This window comes from Pseudopodoces humilis, chromosome 6, assembly GCF_049639895.1.
Source record: "Pseudopodoces humilis isolate 2021_Gansu_Grassland_sample_001 chromosome 6, ASM4963989v1, whole genome shotgun sequence".
In the NCBI taxonomy this organism is placed as follows: Eukaryota; Metazoa; Chordata; class Aves; order Passeriformes; family Paridae; genus Pseudopodoces; species Pseudopodoces humilis.
The window spans coordinates 25,808,484-25,827,307 of NC_142205.1; the positions used below are offsets into that span (position 1 = coordinate 25,808,484).

Here is an 18,824-nt window from a genome sequence, read left to right on the forward strand (position 1 = left end):
TTACAGAAGTTCTTAATGTGAACAGCTATAGAAACATGTTGTTTGCAAACAAACTGGTATTAGGAAATAGAAAATCCTAGAAAAAGACCCTTTCATGCATAATAATTTAATTCTTCCAAAAGATTTGTACTCTAAAAGCCTTACTACTGATTTCCAGCTTGTTTCCTAATACTAAAATCAGAATCCTTGATACTCAGGAGTTTATGATAAATACATAAGTATGGAATTCATTTGTTATTCACTGACAGTTATTACAGCTTTCATCACGGAGACAGGGCACACTGACTGTTATGACACTATATTACTGCAGAAAAAAGCAGTGCCTTTTGCTTTTAAGGAATTGCAGTCTGTGAGAAAGATGAGAAAAAATAGATAAAGACACAACTCTCAGTGTTTATATGGTGGTGATAACAACACATCATCAGTCATAAAGTTTACAATGGTGGTGTCAATATCACAAAATTCCTCAGATTTTTGCCGTTTTGTTTGTGGTGATAAATTGCTGATAAAATTAGCATGAACATAGTGACAATACCATTTGAAATATATACTATTTATTTGGCATAGCTTTGCAGAATTACTTCATCTTACAAGCAATTTTACATAAAAACCATCCTACCTGGTCAGCCCCAGTGAGATGTATGAAACTCTCCAGGATAGTAGCACTTAGCCTGTCCATTACATCTATAGCCAACTCGTCATCACTCTACAAAACACAAAGCACATCAAGCTCAAAGAATGACAAAATAAAAGCAGTTTTACCAGGCAGCCTAGGAACAGGTCATGAACTCTTACCTTTGAAATTTCTAGAAGAGTGAACAAGGCCCTTATTTCTCTGAGAACGCTGACAGCTAATCGCCTGGTGGCAGGCCTTGTGCTGCAAAGGATGACCAAAGCAAAGCCTTCCACCACATGAAATACACTGGAATAAGGGCTCCTCTCCAGGGGCAGAGTATGGGCAGCTCCATTGGATACACCACGCTAAGCAAAACATCATAGAAGTTAAGCAAATTAAGAAAAAATAAACACAACTAAGATATAGTTCCATTATTGGCGATGGCAGATTTAATCCTAAAATATTTAGATTTTTGGCTACTAGTCAAATTTTGCATTATGAGAATGACATAATAGTAAATTCATTTTTTATTACCTCTCTGAAGTTAATCCAAACAAATACCACATGATTATCTTTATTTCACTTTCTCACAAGAGGATGCAATGAGAGCAAAATTAAAAAAACCTCAAGCACTCTTTTGTAAAAGACTATGATATTAAATTACTAGAACCCTTTCTAATGGCTAGTAAAAAATGGTGGGTTTAGTTCCACTGTTCAATAACTTCTACATATTTCCAGTTACACATGGTGACCTACAATGTTAAGCAAAATGTGGTCATGAATTAGTGTTTAGGTAATACTTAATAATTTGAGACTAATTTTCGTTTGATAAAAGTGTTGATTTAAAATAAGAGATCTAAAAGTCTTCAAGCACTGTAAGGAACTTAGCTGAATTTTTATTACTTAACAAAACCAGTGAAGTCCACTACTAAATTTGTATGTAGATTCCAAGTATGTTTCAACATCAAAGGATTTTATACATATATACCTGAGAATCCTGGGTTTTATTGTGCATTTGGGCTGCTTGTTTCCACTGATTTATGAGCTGCACTAACATTTTTACTGCATTGTCAAGAAGTGTTGGGTGGATGTCAGTCACTTCACGCACAATAAAATATACAAATCCTGAAAGAACATCTTCCCGCCAATCTGGAAAATCAAGCATTAAAGCTTGGAGTGTATTGAAAGCCAAGGCACGAAGTTCTTCATCCATATGAATTGTCAACCTGTTTAGAAAAAATACTAATGATTAGTATTAATGATTTAGAAAAATCATCATCCTAGATAGGCATACTCTTAACCAGCCTTTATCATTTAAAGTTTGGTGTATACGCTTCCCTCTTTACTGTGCAATGTAGAAAAGTTTCATAGAGATTAATTTTCTGTATTAATAAACCTGAAACTGGCTAGTAACAGAAGGCACTTCTACTATAGTAAAATAATGCAAGGTTTCACAAAACGCAAGTAAACTGCGTTCAAAAGAGACCATCAAGTGTTTAACAAAAGTGCATCTTAGCATGCATCTGAGCAGCCACCCTAGAGCTCAGCAGACCAGCACCCTCTGATGTATAGGCTATTTTCTTCAAATTAAAATTGAACATAACACATTAGTTTTGCAGTTAAAGGAGATTTTCTTGGATATGAGAAAAAATTCACCAAAAAATCCTTTGCACATATACTTAAAACTCTGTCTAAGCCTGCTATGGTAAAAGACACCCATCCCAGTATAATATTATTACTTAATACTTTCATGGTTTTTATATTACTTTAAATGCTGAAGAAAGAGACTTAGAAAAATAAGTATAGCAGTAACGAAAAGATAAAACAAGTTCAAAAATCCAAAGCAACAGAAATAAATTCCTACTTCTCAAAATACTCTCTCTAAAAATAAGTGCAAGGTCTGCAGGATAAATTTACCTCCTGCTACTATGGCCAGTAAAACCTGACCAACTGCAGAAGGTTGGCAGAAGCAGCAAGGACAGAGTCTGCATTCAGTGACTCACACTGCATAGTGAGTGCACTGACAATTGTGCACACGCAGCATTTAAAAAAGAACATCCACTAGAGCAGAACTCCATTTCTCTTACCTTGCAAGCAATTCAATGAGGTCAGTCCTACTCATGCCATCTGGAATCAGTCTTGGGATAGCAGCAATACAAGTTCTGAACAAATCTATCTTCGGTTTCCTCTCACCCCTACAAAACCAGTTTATAACCAACAAAGAAACAGGAAAATCTACTTCAGTACACTAGAAATGTTTTCAATTTCATGCCACAGCTAAGGAGGTAACAAACATTTTTATCAATAACTAACGAAACTAACATTCACTTAATAGTCCAGTAAAAAATTCACAACTGTAATACATTAATGATGGCATCTGCAACATTAGAGCATAAAAATTATGTGATGCTACTGTAACAGCGAAAATGCTGCAATTCAGTACATACGTAATCATGTCTTCTGGTTCTTTATTGGACATCTGCACACTAGTCATGCACATGGGCCTTCCAACTTCTTTGTCCAAATGCCTAAGAATGCTATCCAGTGCTTTTCTGACTTGAGGATAGTATATGGACATTCCTGAAAAGTCAGAAAGTTCCATCACCTTTTTTCATATTTTTATTAAAATATCTGCCACTTATTCAACTTAGGAAAAATTTCTCATTGCACAGCTGACATGAAATACATACATTCAGTATCAAAACAAATGCATGTATATATGAAATAGTTATCTATAAATATATAAATATGAGATATTATACAAAAGTAGAAGTTTCCTTCAGAAAAAACAAAAGCAATGAAGTAACCATTAGCTGCTTCTTCGTTTTCTCAAAATTCCAAGCTTTTTAGTTCTAGTTTAAATTTAACATGTTGAAACAGTCCTTTGAAGATGACTACCTCATTCAAAGACCAGCAGGGCACAGGGATCAGGACTGTCTTACTCCACTCAGCTGTGAGACATTTGGGACATTTTAGAGTGACATCAAGGGGAAAAAAAACTTGCCATGCTATTTACCACACTAACTGTGTTCAGGCTTCTTTGTGCTTATTTTACAATGCAAAACACTTCAAGAAAAGACTTAGTCTGAGACACCAGAGGGTCAATACTGTGTAGCAGCCCTCTCTAAAAAAATCAAAACAATTCTCATTAACAATTAAAATAAATACATAAATAAAATTACACTTTTTCTTACTGCTTGAGAATAATTGGGAGTATATACATACATTTTGAAATGCCAACTTATAAAAGAATACAACGTACCTATAACTTTTGCTTCCTCATCTGTCAGTGTTTTATTAAGAAAAATTTTCTTCACACGTAGAGTATTTCCTGAAGGAAGAACAACTCCTGTGGTTGGCATTGGTGGTTCACCGTCTTTTTGCTGCAAGCTATCTGCTATGACAAGGAAGACTCTGAGGCCAATATTCATCCTCTTCAAGAACAAAAAATGGACAAAAAAAGGAAAGACAAAACCAAAGAAATTACAATATTGAAGTAACACAGAGACAAAATAAAAATTGAATTTTTCATCTCTTTTAAACAGACAGTGATACGGTTCCAGTAGGACAGACTTTATTTAAATATTACATATTAGGGTAATGAAAGTAACAAAGTTTAAGCTTTCTGTGTAGCTCCACACTCTGATTCAAGTGAATTAACTTGGTCCAGGCTAAGATACAGAATATTTTATAGTGCTGAGCACTCAAAGACTTGATATGGGCCTCTAGAGCAACACACTGAAGACAGACATTGCTTAAACATCCCCTCTGTTAGACTGGGTCTTGAAGACCTAGGTATGACTTTCCTGAAAAACTGCTTTACAGTTATACTGTAACAAAAAGCCATACTTCCTGAAATTATTGTCAAAATAAGCCTTAACTGTAGAAGTGCTGCTGGCTGCTCACATAAAACCAACCAGCAACTGTGCACAACAACGATTACTCCTTCAGTACTAGCACAACATTCCTTCAGATACTCCTTAATCTGCTTTTAACCTGGCTCAAACATAGTAAAACACTTCTCCCCAAAAATCCCCCAATGCCTTGTTCTCTTAGCATGCAACTAATGAGCTTTTATTACCTCTGGATTAATAGTGAAGGTCTTAGGTGATTTTCCAACACTAAGAAGATCAAATATTATTTCTTTCATTGCAAAATCCAAACGTTCCTATAAAGGAAAATAGATTAGTATGATCATCTCTCTTCTGTTAATATGCATAATTTCTTGTCTTTGCACAGCTACTGGGTATCATGTCTTAAAAATTAAAAAATTTAGAAAATATTTCTTTTTTCCTCCCTATTCTTATCACTTTTTCTTTTTTTTAATCTAGTACAATTCAAGACAGCTCATCCCCTGATATGGCTGAACCATTTCTCCTGAAAAAATTCCCAGACAAATAATCTCAGATCAAATGCATTTCTACAAATAAGATGAGCTTATAGAAACCAAAAACTTGAGAAAAAGAGAAGTCCTAAGGAATAAAAAAATATTACAATATAAATGCATAAAAATATAAACAGTGATGAGTTGTGTTTCCTGCCTCATCCCTGTATGACCAAAAGGAAACCATTTTGGAAGCTGAAGCACAGATAGCCTATTTCTAAGACAGGAAAATATGTCACTAATCTATAAGGTTAAAGATTAATGAGAGTTCATCTTTGGAGATTGTATCTTGCAGTTTGATACTAGGGCAAGAGAAGCACCTAAAATAATATAAATCATAATGCAGTGCCAACTATACACTATTGCATTAATATTGCATTAATATGCTATTTCTGTCTATAGAGGCCAGTCTTCAGGCTAAATATAAGTAGGTATTACTGTTCTAATGCTTTGTCCCTTATAAAAATATCACACTGAATATAGTAATATTAGTGTACTATATAAATATATAAACACAGCCCCCAATAGCACAGTACAAATGTAAATACTAATCATCATAATGTTTGTACACAACAGTTTTGCCACTACTAGAAAGAGAATGAGTTCTTTCATTTGTTACGCATATTTGGAGAAATTCTACTCAAGATATGAGACCACTAATTCAGGTTCAAAAACAAACCTTAAATTTACATTTCTCCCAAATAATGTTCATCCTACTATTATAGCTCTACCTAGATGTATTCTTACCTGAGCAATGAACTGAATAATCTTCACAAATATATTTAGAGGTGTGTCTCGTGGGACCACGCTACGCGATCCTTTTGGGAAAAGTGCTGATACAATACTCATGAGACGGCTACAAGTATTTAGAAACAAAAAGAAATAAAAAGGCCTTTTAAAAATATCTCCTTATAACAGCATACATGTTACAATTCAAATCTCTAAGTGTATGTGGGGTACTATGAAATAATACAGAAGCCTGTGACAGGTAGGACCATGTACAGGAAGCACAGCCCCAGCTGTCACAGGCATTAAGATCATGGGTTCCTCTATGAGCTGAAAAATATCCCGTTTTAAACCAGTTACTAATACTCAGGAGGGAAAAAATATAAATTACTATTCTAAATTCTCATTATACACAATTATATAGAAAATAGTTTAATTTCCAGTCCATTCTTTGTGATGGCCACTTCATATCCAATTTTTTCTGTCACCATTAGTGCCTTTTAACTTAAATAAATTTCCTGCTTATCTCTCTGACTTCTATCCCTGCAAAAACAATTCTAGACTCTATTTCTTCTTTCCATCAAATTAATCAAGGCCTTTTGGGTTTCTCTATTAAGACAAAATGTTTGGTCCCCTGTTTACTTGACTAAACCATCCCTGAGCTGGCTTCAAGACCTCTTCTGGTATCACTAGGTGGGAATAAAATCTCCATCATCAGCAGTTTAAAATACTTTGCATAATAAACTTACCTTTGAGTTACAGTGTTGCTTTCACATTTAATTCTAATAACATAAACCCACAATAACCTATACAAAGATTCCAGTGCAACTCGGGACATTTTTGGATCTTTATTCTGTAAAATAAATTTAGAAATACAGTTACTGTTGCCTGTGAGACACTGACAAAATTCTATTATAATGTTTATTTACTTTTGAAAATATTTTTTTAAACAATGAAAGCAGATGGGTTTAATACTGTCTACAAGTTTTTGGTATTTTTTCATAAAAACAAGCCTGTATTGCCTATTTCTAATACTCCCCTAAATTTTTAATTAGTACTTCTAGCTCATTTTACACATCTCTAACTCTGAGGGCAGAGGAGTAACTAAAAAGCAGATATTCCTCTTGAGATGAACACACCAAAAGTGTTTCAAGAACTTTTCTCAGAAAGCCATTGGTAACAAATACCTACTTCATAGCAAACTAATTTATATTTGTCTAAAATTGGAGTAGCTGCTTTGGATCAGGCACAAGGTCTCATTCCATCACTCAGTCTGTGACAGCAGATAGTAGCAGGTGCAGAAGAAAAGAATGCAAAACAGGGCAGGCACACAAGGATGCATCTCTGGGTGTGGCTTCACGTAACACAGACACTTCCTGAAGGCTGTATTAGTGTTTTCCCACTTTCAGTGATTTTTAGTGTAACAATTGTTACCATTTCTTGAATTAATATAAAATCTAGCAGCACAATTCAGCTTAAATTATGTACTATATGCAAAATAATTTTGGTCTTTTAAGCTTTTTTTTTAAGCTGCTACACTATGAGTTTAGCTTTGCTCCCCCAAGCTCTTAAACTGTGTAAAACAGTAAGTAACTAACATTCTTTGTACCAGCTCCAGAAACCTCTTTTCCAAATAGGGATTCTTGGAGTACTTACAATTTAGTAGTGTCCAGCAAGATTCCTGGACTTGGCCGTAAGTATAAATTTCTGAATATAATAAATGATTCCCAGTCATTAAGTTTTTAGGCATTATCCCAATTCAAACTGAAAAACCCAAACAAAACCAACAGAAAAGCAAAAAAAGAACCCCAAAACCACACCTTCCCCATCTCCACTGAAGTCTCTCTGTTTCAAGACATATCTGCATGATGTCTTGAACATAATTAATTTCATATTTTGTGCCACAAACCAGTGAATCAGAATAGCAGATGACTTTATCCTTCCAGGACAAATGAAGTGCGAATTCACAAAGGCTTTAAGTGGAACCTAAACCATACTGTTCAAAAAGAGATGGTCTCATTCATGGTTCTGTCCCCCACAATGCTCCCTCTACATTAATTCTATCAGTGAGAAAGTCCAACCTGCACCCGTAAGCTGATCAAAATAAGTTCATGTTCATGTCTGTGTAACAGACTATATACACAAAGGAGAGTAATTTTGGTGACTTTAACACAGGTGGGTCCAGACTGCTGGTTTTGGCAGCATCTTATTTTAAGAAAGGCTAAAAGCCTATCACAGAATCACAGAGGCAGAAGTGGTATTTCAAAGAAGTACAAACAAGTAACACACAAGACTACCAGAATATTAGAGGGAATAACTTCACCCAGTTTACATCAGCAATAATGCTGTTCTGCCCTCCCTTCACACATCAATGTGTGCTGCCTCACAATCAGCACCTGTAACTAGGCAGTGGGTAAATTTAGGGAAGTGATCTGGACAAAATTTATCCAGTAAGAAGTTACACTTGTCCCTGCTTATTATTCACATTGATAAATGTCTCACTGTTCAGTAAATTTACCTGCAGTGCTTCTGTGAGAAAAAAGCAAACGTAACTGTACCAGAGGGTGAGACTGTGATAGCTTTGATTCTAATCAGCTTAAACAGCAAAACCCCCACAGTATTATTACTCACTGTGTTTAATTTACAGGTCAACAACTACTGATTGTCAAAGCAGATTGGGGAATTCATTGTTACAAGTGTTATCAAAGTCTATACGAAATGCACCTGTAACTCAGTAATGCTTCAATTTTCTAATTTCTAATATTCTACAGGGGAGCTTAATTTATGGGTCAAGAAGTAAACAAAAATAAATTATTGTTGGCTTTCAGTCATCTAATAAAAAAATGGTAGAGGTAGCATATATTTTAATAATGTGTAAGCAATGTTCCATCTGTGAGAAAGTATATCATCCAATAGAGCTACTTCTGAGTAGTTATGACAAAGTTTGCTTATTATAAAGAAAAAAAGTAGCATATAAAGAGACATTCACCTTTTAAGAAGAGTTTCAAAATAAATCCTGCAGTACTTTTATTATTTTAAGCACTGAAAATTTTCATTATCACATCCTATAATGAAGAACTAAACAAATATGCTAGAAGAAAATTGCTTTTGGGGTCTGAATTACAGCACACTTCACGTATACCTGGTGTTAAGATGTCAGTATTTATTTTCGCTTAGACATTAGAGCAACTAGAATAAGGAATAGATGGCTATGTAACTCAACAGCCTGGCTGAATTTTAGTCTTTTTTAGATGATGTCTGTCAGATTTTAAAGTACTCTATATGGGGTTTTCTTAAACAGTTTTGTTTAAAATCCTAAAACTTTTAACATAAATTATGGTATCAGCAGACTATGAAAAAAGTTGTCAGGAACAGTATCTGTTACAAAACAAAAAACATAAGAGCAAATTACGGTGGCGTTACGTGACACATTAAAATGAGTCAATGAAACAAATCTCAATGATGGCAAGAAACAAAATAGCATTTTTTCCATGTTAGTCAAATGTAGTCACTTACTGAAGAAAGTACTTTTTAATACTGATGTTAAACTTTTCTTCTGTTCTGAACTAAAACAATTTCTACTTTTTAAAACCTGCAAAACCAACAGTGTAAAAGTCTTTCAAGTTAGTGCACTGCAAGTTGTTACAGTAAATCAGTTTCACATTTCTTATTGTGAAAATGTTTTCAGTTTGCTCACATGCAAGATACTTCTTGAAATGAAGTAACAGAAAAACCCAGACATCTGAACAGGTAGCTACTTCCAGTGGAAACATGCACTGTTGTCAGGGAAACCAGCTGTGATATTAATAATCAATCTCACAAAGCCACACTTTCAAACCCAAGGAAAAATTAGTATTAGACAATTTTCTGATATTTCTCCTTTACTCGCTGGCAAGAGAAAAATATTTTTGAAACAGCTGTTCTTAGTCCTGTTGCTTCTTAACAGTACTAACAGCAATTTTACAAAGAAAGGAAAGCACAAAATACAACAAATAACATAAAAAAAATGAAACAAAAGTATTTACATGAGACAAAGCAACATTTCACTGAGTTACAACAACATATTAACTCACCTGCAGTGTTTCTATTTGCTTTCTGATACTGTTGTTAGATGGCATCTAAATAAAGCAATGTGAGACAGCAAAACATAACAAACATGAGAATGGAAGGCACATGCATGTTAGATGAAAAAAAGCTCAAAACCAACAGATAGCTGTCTAGCAAGGACTCTATTCAGTAGAAATAAAGGGTTTGCTATAGTGGTTGAAAACATCCCTTCAACTTTTAAGGTTTTGTGGTAACAGGAACTATGGGTAAACTGTGAGGGGGAAAAAAAAAAATACTCTTTTTCCAGCCAACAGTGCTACAGAATGACAGACATTGTTCTCTCCCATTTCTGCAGCTTTTTAAAATGTTCATTCCTCTCTCCAGAAGACATAGTAAAGATACCACAACTCAGATTCATCCAAGAATTTATCAACTTTCTGACAAACTTGCTAGAATTAGTCTATGTAGATACTAGTCAAAAAAAGTAAGTAAAGTGTTTTACAATACTGACCCAGCATTACTGACTGCTGAACAAATTCAGAATTTTGCCTACACTACAATGTGTAAAAAAAGTGCTGGGCTCAGTGCTGAAACAGCATCCCAACAGCTTTGTGGGGCAAAGCCAGCTATACATATACCAGAAAAAAAACAACCCTTTCATACACTCCTGGTCTAAGCTGAGTCTTACAACTCACTGATGTGCTATTTGCATTGGTTCAGACCACTAGGTTTCCTCCTTTCAGCAAGGCTAGGATGTTCTCCCCACACACTAAGCCTGCTTTGAGGACAACTATAGGCAGTGGGCAGTGAAACCCAGCACAGAGAGTTTACAAAGACCATAAATACTGCCAGGCTTAGGATTCAGAGCACTCCCAGGAGCATTATTAAATTTAACACAGCACCAGAAGGTAAGGCAGGGTATGAATAAACTATTTCAGGTACTCTGGGGCCACTGCAAAGGTGTGAGCTTTCACACCATGGCAAATGGGAAATGGCTTATTTCAGTTACCAAAGCGTGACGTGGTGTTCATGCCTAAGGAAGACTTGGTAGCCACCAGGAAATAGAGTGCACCATGAATCCATCACCTACATTACCTCTTGGTGACTTGCTAGCATGCCTGTGCTCTTCACAGAATACCCCTGTGACAGACTTTAAGTGTTATCATTATTTAAATTCCTAATTTGTTCATTTCAACAAATACAGTTGGGGTAGATGAATCCTATTAGTGCTCTAAGTATCTCCTAGTAACTCTCAAAATTACTTTATTAATAACAAGGACACTAGAGGCAACGGATTCAGAATTTCTTATTTCATTTTACATAATTAATTAACTCTAAATAAAATAATTTTAGTCATTAGAAAATCAGGAAGTAAAATGGGGGAGGGGAAATCTGAAAGACTAAACTGCTGTGAAAATCAGATTTATAAATTAATGAGATTACTTATTACAGAGTGCATGCATTTAATTAGCTTCAGAAACAAAGGAACACATTAATTCGTAAGACACATGAGGACAGTGGGAGTGTATTTTTCAAGATTAAGCTCAACAAAGTTTCTGAACAAGGTAGGCACCAAAAAAACTTGATAGTAATTTGGTGTGCCAAATTAAACCAAGCCACATGATATCCTAAAGAACTCACTGATGGCATAGCATCGTAACACTATAAATTCTGAATTGCAGAAATTCATATGTGGAATTTCTGCTGAATAGAGCCTTACAGTAAATGTGTTAAGCTGTTAGTGGTTAACAAATCTAAGTAAAATATAAAATGCATGCTCAGCAACCACCAATCAAACTCACTGGCATTTATAGTTTTAATATATCCATTACCAGCAATGGACATTATGCCAGAAAAAGGCAACTCCTAGATTGTAAGGAGTATTTTTAAAAGCTTTAAAAACAAAAGCACAAGCAGCCTCCATAAGCAAAATAAACCACAAAACAAAAATCAAGGCAAATATTGCAAAAGAACTGCAATAATGTTAGATGAAAAATATACAGAACCCAACAAGCAACAGAAAGGTGTGAAAGATGTTGTAAGAACAAAATGACCCTTAACAACAATCCAAGCAGCTAAACCGTTTTCCTTTTGACTTCATGCTGCTTTATGTATTTTACGAATAAGCTTCATAACTCACTCATAGCTAACCAAAATCAGTGTTGTGAAGGAGGATCAAAGAATTTATTAACATTTTCAAAATCAACACATTAGGCAAAATCATGAATTACGTTAATCATAATCAAGGAAAGAACATGTACAATAACTACAAGAAAGTGACTAACTTGTAAGTATCTTGATGTCTTTATCAACCAATTGATGGTTACAATGATATCAACAAAAGGCACAAGTTAAAGGGACACTGTAACTGTTTTTTTAAAACATGTATCACAGGCTGTAAATATAACATCTTTTCTGGTCTCACAGTTCATTTTCTATTCCTTCACTAAGTGAACAAGAGATAGAAAGTTTGCAGTTCCTATTCATTCTATTTAGAAGAGCAGAAAAGTAATTTATTTTCTCACATATAATTTACACATAAAGAATTACAGTTTTTATTTTCTCTGGCATGAACAGCCCTTATTAGCAGACACTTCTGCAGACTTTACTCAATAAAAATGATAATTCCCCAAGGGGACCACACTTATTTCCAACATGACAGCATCACAAAAACTTACTACTAAATTTAATACAGAGACTTGAAACACTTAATTTCTTTTTAGAAAAAATATTTCAGTGTCCTTTTAAACAGCCAAATATTACTCATTGTTTATTTGGCACAAGAATGCTGAGAACATATTGTAATAAATGCTAGTGATTTGCAAGAGTTCCTTAATTAAAAAGGATTCTTACCTTTAGATGTGACAAACAGTTCTGCAGGAAAACGTGCCAGTTATTTAAAAAAAACTGTTTCTGACTGACACACAACAGGCAGGTGATCAATGGATACAAAGCCTATGAGTAGGGGGGAAAAAGAATTGATCAAATTGCTCTTTGCAGAACTCCTAAGTGTTGTACATTGAGAATGAGACACAGCTGGTTGTTGCCTCTCACTCTCACAGTTTTGGCACTGCATGGCAGCCTCTCCCCTGCACTGGGACCATTGTGCCCGACACAGTGCCCTGAGTAACCTCCTGGGGGCTGGAAGAGCTCAAGGGGTCAGACTGGGCAGTGGGACTGAGGTGAAGCTCATCCCCCAGCAAGGCTTGATCTCACACAAGGACTGAGAGCACTCTGACACTTCATACAATGGTCATGCTTTCCCTGCAACCACAAAACTCAATTCATGTAGTCCTACATGCTGGGCAGGTGAACTGCCTCCAAGAATATTCAGCAAAAACATCAACTCAGTGAAAACTGAGATTTTCAGTTGTCAGAAATGCTACTTCTAGTCAAGATGTAATTTTAGTGAGGAATGAACCACAATATAATTTAATTTAAATCTGTGAGTATGCAGGGTATGATTTAGCTTTGCTTTAGTAAGATAACTTTAAGTACCAAATACTTAATTAACACATAATGGTGATTAGTACCAAATCTGACTGCAGCTTTTCTTGTCATGAAGCAAAACTAAAAGATGAGTAGGTAGATGGTACTATTGAAACAACATTTAACTTAATAAATAAAATGACATTTTGAATACTAATATCAACCACTTTATGTCATTCTTACATAAGGAGTTTAACCTATAGGTGCAGAATACTAGAAAGTGAAGTTTGTCCATAACATGAAAGTGAGAATAAAACATTTTAAATTTACTTGCATTTACTGAATATGCAAATTGAAATGCAAAGAATTAGCTCTACATTTTCGGCAAAGTGAAGTGAATCAACTTGAAACATGGCTGCCATAGTCATCAAAAATAACCAAATGCTGCAAAAATAAGAGATAATAAAAAATACTGAAAAAAGAAAAACAAGGTGTATGAAGAGAGAACCAGGCAGAGCAGGGCTATTAAGATGGGGCTATTTTACTGGAAAAGTCTTGTCTGACATTTATCTCTTTTAATTAACCCTAAGAGAAATATATTCAGACTCCCTGAATGCAAGTTTTTTACTAAAAAGACATTAGGTTAAATAACTCTGCTAAAACCCACATAAATAATCAAAAACAAGCACTGATTTCAAGACAATCTCACATGTGAGATAAAAGCACATATCTGCACAAAGAAACAAAGCAAAATTATAACAAATGCCCATACACTGTGGGAATTTAATTATATTGAGACATTAAGATTTAAATTAATATGGCCTGATAAGCTTCTCCTCATATAATGTACTATCTTAAGATGAGCAAAATGGAGAAGTTGAAATATTTCTTTGAAATACCAGCGAATGCTTCTTTCTTGAACTCAATTCAAAGGTAGTCTGATAAAGCATCTCCACAAAGTTTTTCAAGCATGGCACATTCACTTCATTTTTAACAGCCTATTAGAAAAAAAACAACACAAATTAATGGGCTTAAAAATTTACAAAGAAGGCAATTTAAATATACATTAAGATGTCTAGGAATTCAAAATCATTCAAAAGTTAAATTTCACATTAGGAAGGTATTTATGTATTTATCTGAAATATAAATAGAAGCATAAGAAATCTTGTCATACACTACAACCATATGTTTAAAATTAACAATTAAAGAAAAGAAACCAAAAACTCCACCCCAACAAAATAGCCCACTAAAACTGTTTTAAGAACATGGTCTCTATTCCAATCCTTCAAGTAAGAAAATGTATTTGACACCAACTAACAAATAAAAACTATGTTGTAGCTCTTCATATGCATATTTACATTTATTCAAAAAATTTCTATCTATAACTTTCACAGTTCCCCTCTTAACTGCTCCTCCTTTCTATTTTGCTTTAATACTGAAAACTGGAAAGTGAAGAAATAATCCACAGGATAACCAGTCAACCAATCATGCAAGTTGTCTTTGCTCAGCCTTCAGAATGAAGGCTCACACATGGAGCCCTACACCCTTCCAACCCGCTCTGCTCTTGCACACAGAACAGGTTTCCTTCCGCAGACAAAGAGCTACCACCTTCTTTACTGAAACCTCTGCAAAGCTCTTAGGATCCCCCAGGATGATCTACTTAAATATTATTCCCAGCCTACTTTTTTAAGCTGTTTCTGCTTTATTTATCAAATTGAGGGGTGGGGTGTTGGAGACTGAAATGGCTTTTTTGGATGAGAGCCTCTGTACATATAATTTCCCTACAATGTAAGATTTTTTTTTTGTTATTTTTATTATTTATAGTTATTAATATTATATAAACATTATATCTACTAACATTATACCGAGAAAAATCATGTCCACCTTACTAAGAACACTCCTAAACCCTCATGATGTAGAAGCATAAAAATAGCATGTATCTCTGTGATGTGTACAAATCCAAAAAGAAAGAACTGAGAAAGTAGTTACAATTTAAATCACTTCCTATGTACCAAATTATTTATCTTCTGCTATTCTTAGGCTATAAGTTGATTAGTATTCTGCTAGCTTCACATAAAAAATCAGTCATTTGCTGTCATCATCTAATTGCTGCTTTGGGATATAACCTTAGGCTTTCAGAGCACCCCTAACATCCTTGCTATAAAACATGCTGTGATTCATCATACCTGCAGGGTCCAAATCAGGTCAGGTTTCTTAAAATGCCTGAATGACTAAGCAAGAGAATGACAGTAAAGAAGTCTCAATGCTGAAACTCAACAGCTTCCTCATTTGAGTGATTTTCTGTATCCAAGATACAGAAAAATCTACATTCAATTCCTTCAGCTGCATCAAAAATATTCAAACTCACATCTCAAATCTTCCAAGAGAATGAGTAACCTGCTCAACTGCACCTCAGCCTGGGAGTGAGCTCTTCATTTCTATTTAAGAAGCTCCATTTGTGTGAAATGATTAGAGACTCAATGAGTCAGAAGGAAAGATCAAGCCTCCCTCCCCAACTGTGAAGCGCTGATTCAGGCTGCGCTTGTAGGAAGGAATCACACACCAACACCACAAGTGCTCTGCAAAGCCGGTGTTCGTGCCTCCACCTTTGCCAGTGGATAGTCCCAACTCCCAAATGCTGCTTCTTCCTCATTATTTCAAGGGCAGTTTTCACTATGCTTAAGATTCTGCAAACTAATATTTCCATTTACCTAAATGCTAAGTAGTTTCACTCAGCACTCCCACTCCAACTGCCAAGCAACTATGAAATTCAAAAAGACAAAATTTGCTCACTCTTTAATAGGAAGGAAATTTGTCCTGGGGTGACTTTATGATACTGGTATCCCCAGTCGTCTGGTTTATGTTATATATTAAGTTCTGCACCTTTAAGACTGGCTTTGAGAGCAAGAGAGGGGGAAGAAGAAGCCGCAGTTTGTGTTAAAGAAAAACATCACTCCCACACATCCCGCTCCTGGACTGTGGTGTCTGCAGCACGGACAGACAGCGGGACAGAGCTTCTCTCTGGCTTTTAGTTAGTTTTAGCTAGCTGAGGCAGAGTAGTTCCCTGGACCTTTGTTTTTTTTCCCAATTTTCTTGGATCTGTGCAAGCCTGCTCTGGACTGAACACCCAGCCAAACCCCGGGAGCTCACGCCTGTGGCCCACCGGGGCCTGGGCCTTGGCACTTTCCAGTGCCAGAAAGACTGATAAGAACCTGAGCGAGCCGAGCTACACCACATGAAAAGGACTTTTTCTTCCTAGATTTGCCATCCCATCGAACAGCAAGAGGTTTTATTATTTAATATTACTCAATTTCTGTTAAATAAACAGCTTTTTCCACTTCTCTCCAAATAATTTTTTTTTTTTTTCCCCGGACCAGTTGGTGGGGAGGGGCATTTCCCTGGGGAAATCACCATTTAGAGTTTTCCTTCCTAATTTGCCCTAAACTAGGAAAAAATTCTTCTATAGAATTCTTCTTCTCTAGAAGAGTGTAAGCATGCCTGGGTGAGATCAAAACTTCTTCCCATAAACAATTACTACTAGAAACACCTCCTTCTAGTAATGTCTTATGAAAAAAGATTGCCTCCTTTGTAATTTAAAAATTAAAAAAAAAAAAAAAATCCAAACCCCCAAGAATACCAAACCTAACCAACCAACCAAAGAACAGCCAAACTGAAAAAACTCACAAACAAACAAAAAAACCCACAAAAAACCCACACCAAAAAAGAAAAACAACCACCTCAAAAAACCAAGACTGAGACCACAGAAGGGAAAGAAACATTTGCCCAGGGCAAGGTAAACCATTTAAAAGAGGATTAAGAGTTCAGAGAGAGTTATCTTTCTTTTCCTATAATCTTCAGATGGGATGCCTATCCAGTGTGCTACTCTTCATAGATCCTATTCTACAAAACAAGATCCACCTATCCAAATTTTCCATATATAGCAAGGTATGTCCCTATAATCTATGTGGCAACATAGAGGCACAACCTGCCATTTTTTGGAAATGCATGCCAAACAGTGTGGCCTGGCATCTGCTAATACAACTAACACTTTAGACAACAATCCTAGCAAGTATCAATTTACTGTGATGAAATTAACTGAGTTTGTGGTAAATGGTCAACTTGAATTATACTCAGGTGCCATAATTTCTTCTTGACCTATTGAACAAGCTTCAGAAAACCAAGCAAAGCAGCCTGGGAGGAAAGAGAGCCTGTCTTAACTGAAACATTCTCACAAGCAGCATTACAGGCACAGTACATCCAACACTGTGATGATAATGAGGTTTTCTCCTTGTTCATGACTGCTGTGTGAAATTTCTGTTTTTAGATTTGAAACACACACAGAAGATAAGTGACTGCTCTTACACTTGAAGGATTAAATCTAGTGGACATTCACCTCTACAAATGATTTTTATTTAATTAGCCAAAACCAACATTTTTCTGTCGTGCATAGGAGTTCACACTCTCCTTATCAGACTGTAAAAATGTTACATATCGCAGTTTATTATAGAAACTTAAAAGGTTTCAGCTAATAAAGAAAAGTCAAGAAGACCCTTGAGCAAACAAATATTAAATCAAGGAAACTTCAAATTTTTAGAGCATGTACAAAATTACACAATGCTCTGGTAATTAAGCTGTCTAGAAAATAGACTAATTTTTTTAAGTTATGAAAAAACCGCAAACTAGCTAACACACAAGCCAACCCATTTCCCTTTAAAACTGTGAAGGTGCTTGTAATCTATATAACACCATGGAATGGTTTGTGTTGGAGGAGACCTTAAAGATAATGTAGTTCTAACTCCCCCCTCTGCTGTGGGGCAGGGACACCTTTTACCAAGACCAGTTTGCTCAGAGCCCCATCCAACCTGGCATTGAACATGTCCAAGCATGAGGCATCCACAAATTTTCTGGGCAACCTGTTCCAGTGCCTCACCACTGTCCCAGTAAACAAATTCTTCCTAAAATCTAATCTAATTCCATCCTCCTTCATCTTAAAGCTGCTCCACCTTGTTCTATCACTACATGCCCTTGTAAAAACTCCCTCTTCAGCCTCCTTGTAAGCCCTCCTTAGGTACCAGATGTCTTTCTGAATCTATAAAATGCAATATTTTGAGGATTAATTCAAGAATTTTAATAATGAAAGCCAAATTGAAAGTGTGAGGAACAGCATGTCAGGAGGGATTAAAATACTTACAGCAGCTACAGGTATGAGAATTTCCACGAACAAACCAGCAAGTGCATGTTTTATATCTTTATCTTTTACTTCCAGGAAGTACTGAGCACACTCCTTAGTAAGAAAACATTAGGAAAATATTTAGAAAAAAAGACTACAAACATAACTATACCATAAAAACCACTAGCAGTCTAACATTAGTTGCCTTTTTTAATTTAAAACATGTCATGTGTTTGAGTTAGTCTTGCATTCCTTAACAGTATCAACTTCACAAAACAAAAGAAACTTTAAAACCTGTTTCCCCAGCAATACACCTCAATGAATTGAAAGGAGCACATTTTGTAATACCAGATAGCTATTTACTTTTTATTCAGAATATAAAGAGTGCTCACAATACAAAATAATAGAAATATGCACATTTTCCTTCACATTATTTTGAAGCTTAAAAAATT

The 18,824-nt window shown here is 35.4% G+C and overlaps 1 protein-coding gene across 9 annotated transcripts in view; it reads right to left on the reverse strand.

Moving 5' to 3' along the window:
• Positions 1-18,824, reverse strand: part of FRYL (FRY like transcription coactivator) — a 162,078-nt gene that overhangs the window by 62,308 nt on the left and 80,946 nt on the right. For 6 of the 9 annotated variants that reach the window (XM_014261370.2, XM_014261363.2, XM_088057016.1 and 3 more), the window contains 13 exons: positions 18,394-18,486; positions 14,102-14,200; positions 12,627-12,728; positions 9,800-9,844; positions 6,476-6,579; positions 5,748-5,856; positions 4,698-4,784; positions 3,879-4,050; positions 3,064-3,196; positions 2,704-2,811; positions 1,605-1,842; positions 796-981; positions 620-706 (listed from right to left, as the gene is read on the reverse strand). In XM_014261370.2, the coding sequence (XP_014116845.1) occupies positions 620-706; positions 796-981; positions 1,605-1,842; positions 2,704-2,811; positions 3,064-3,196; positions 3,879-4,050; positions 4,698-4,784; positions 5,748-5,856; positions 6,476-6,579; positions 9,800-9,844; positions 12,627-12,728; positions 14,102-14,200; positions 18,394-18,486 (1,563 nt within the window). The remainder of the gene's footprint in view (positions 1-619; positions 707-795; positions 982-1,604; positions 1,843-2,703; positions 2,812-3,063; positions 3,197-3,878; positions 4,051-4,697; positions 4,785-5,747; positions 5,857-6,475; positions 6,580-9,799; positions 9,845-12,626; positions 12,729-14,101; positions 14,201-18,393; positions 18,487-18,824) is intronic. The other 3 variants (XM_088057017.1, XM_014261355.2, XM_005517723.3) reach the window with 1 other exon arrangement.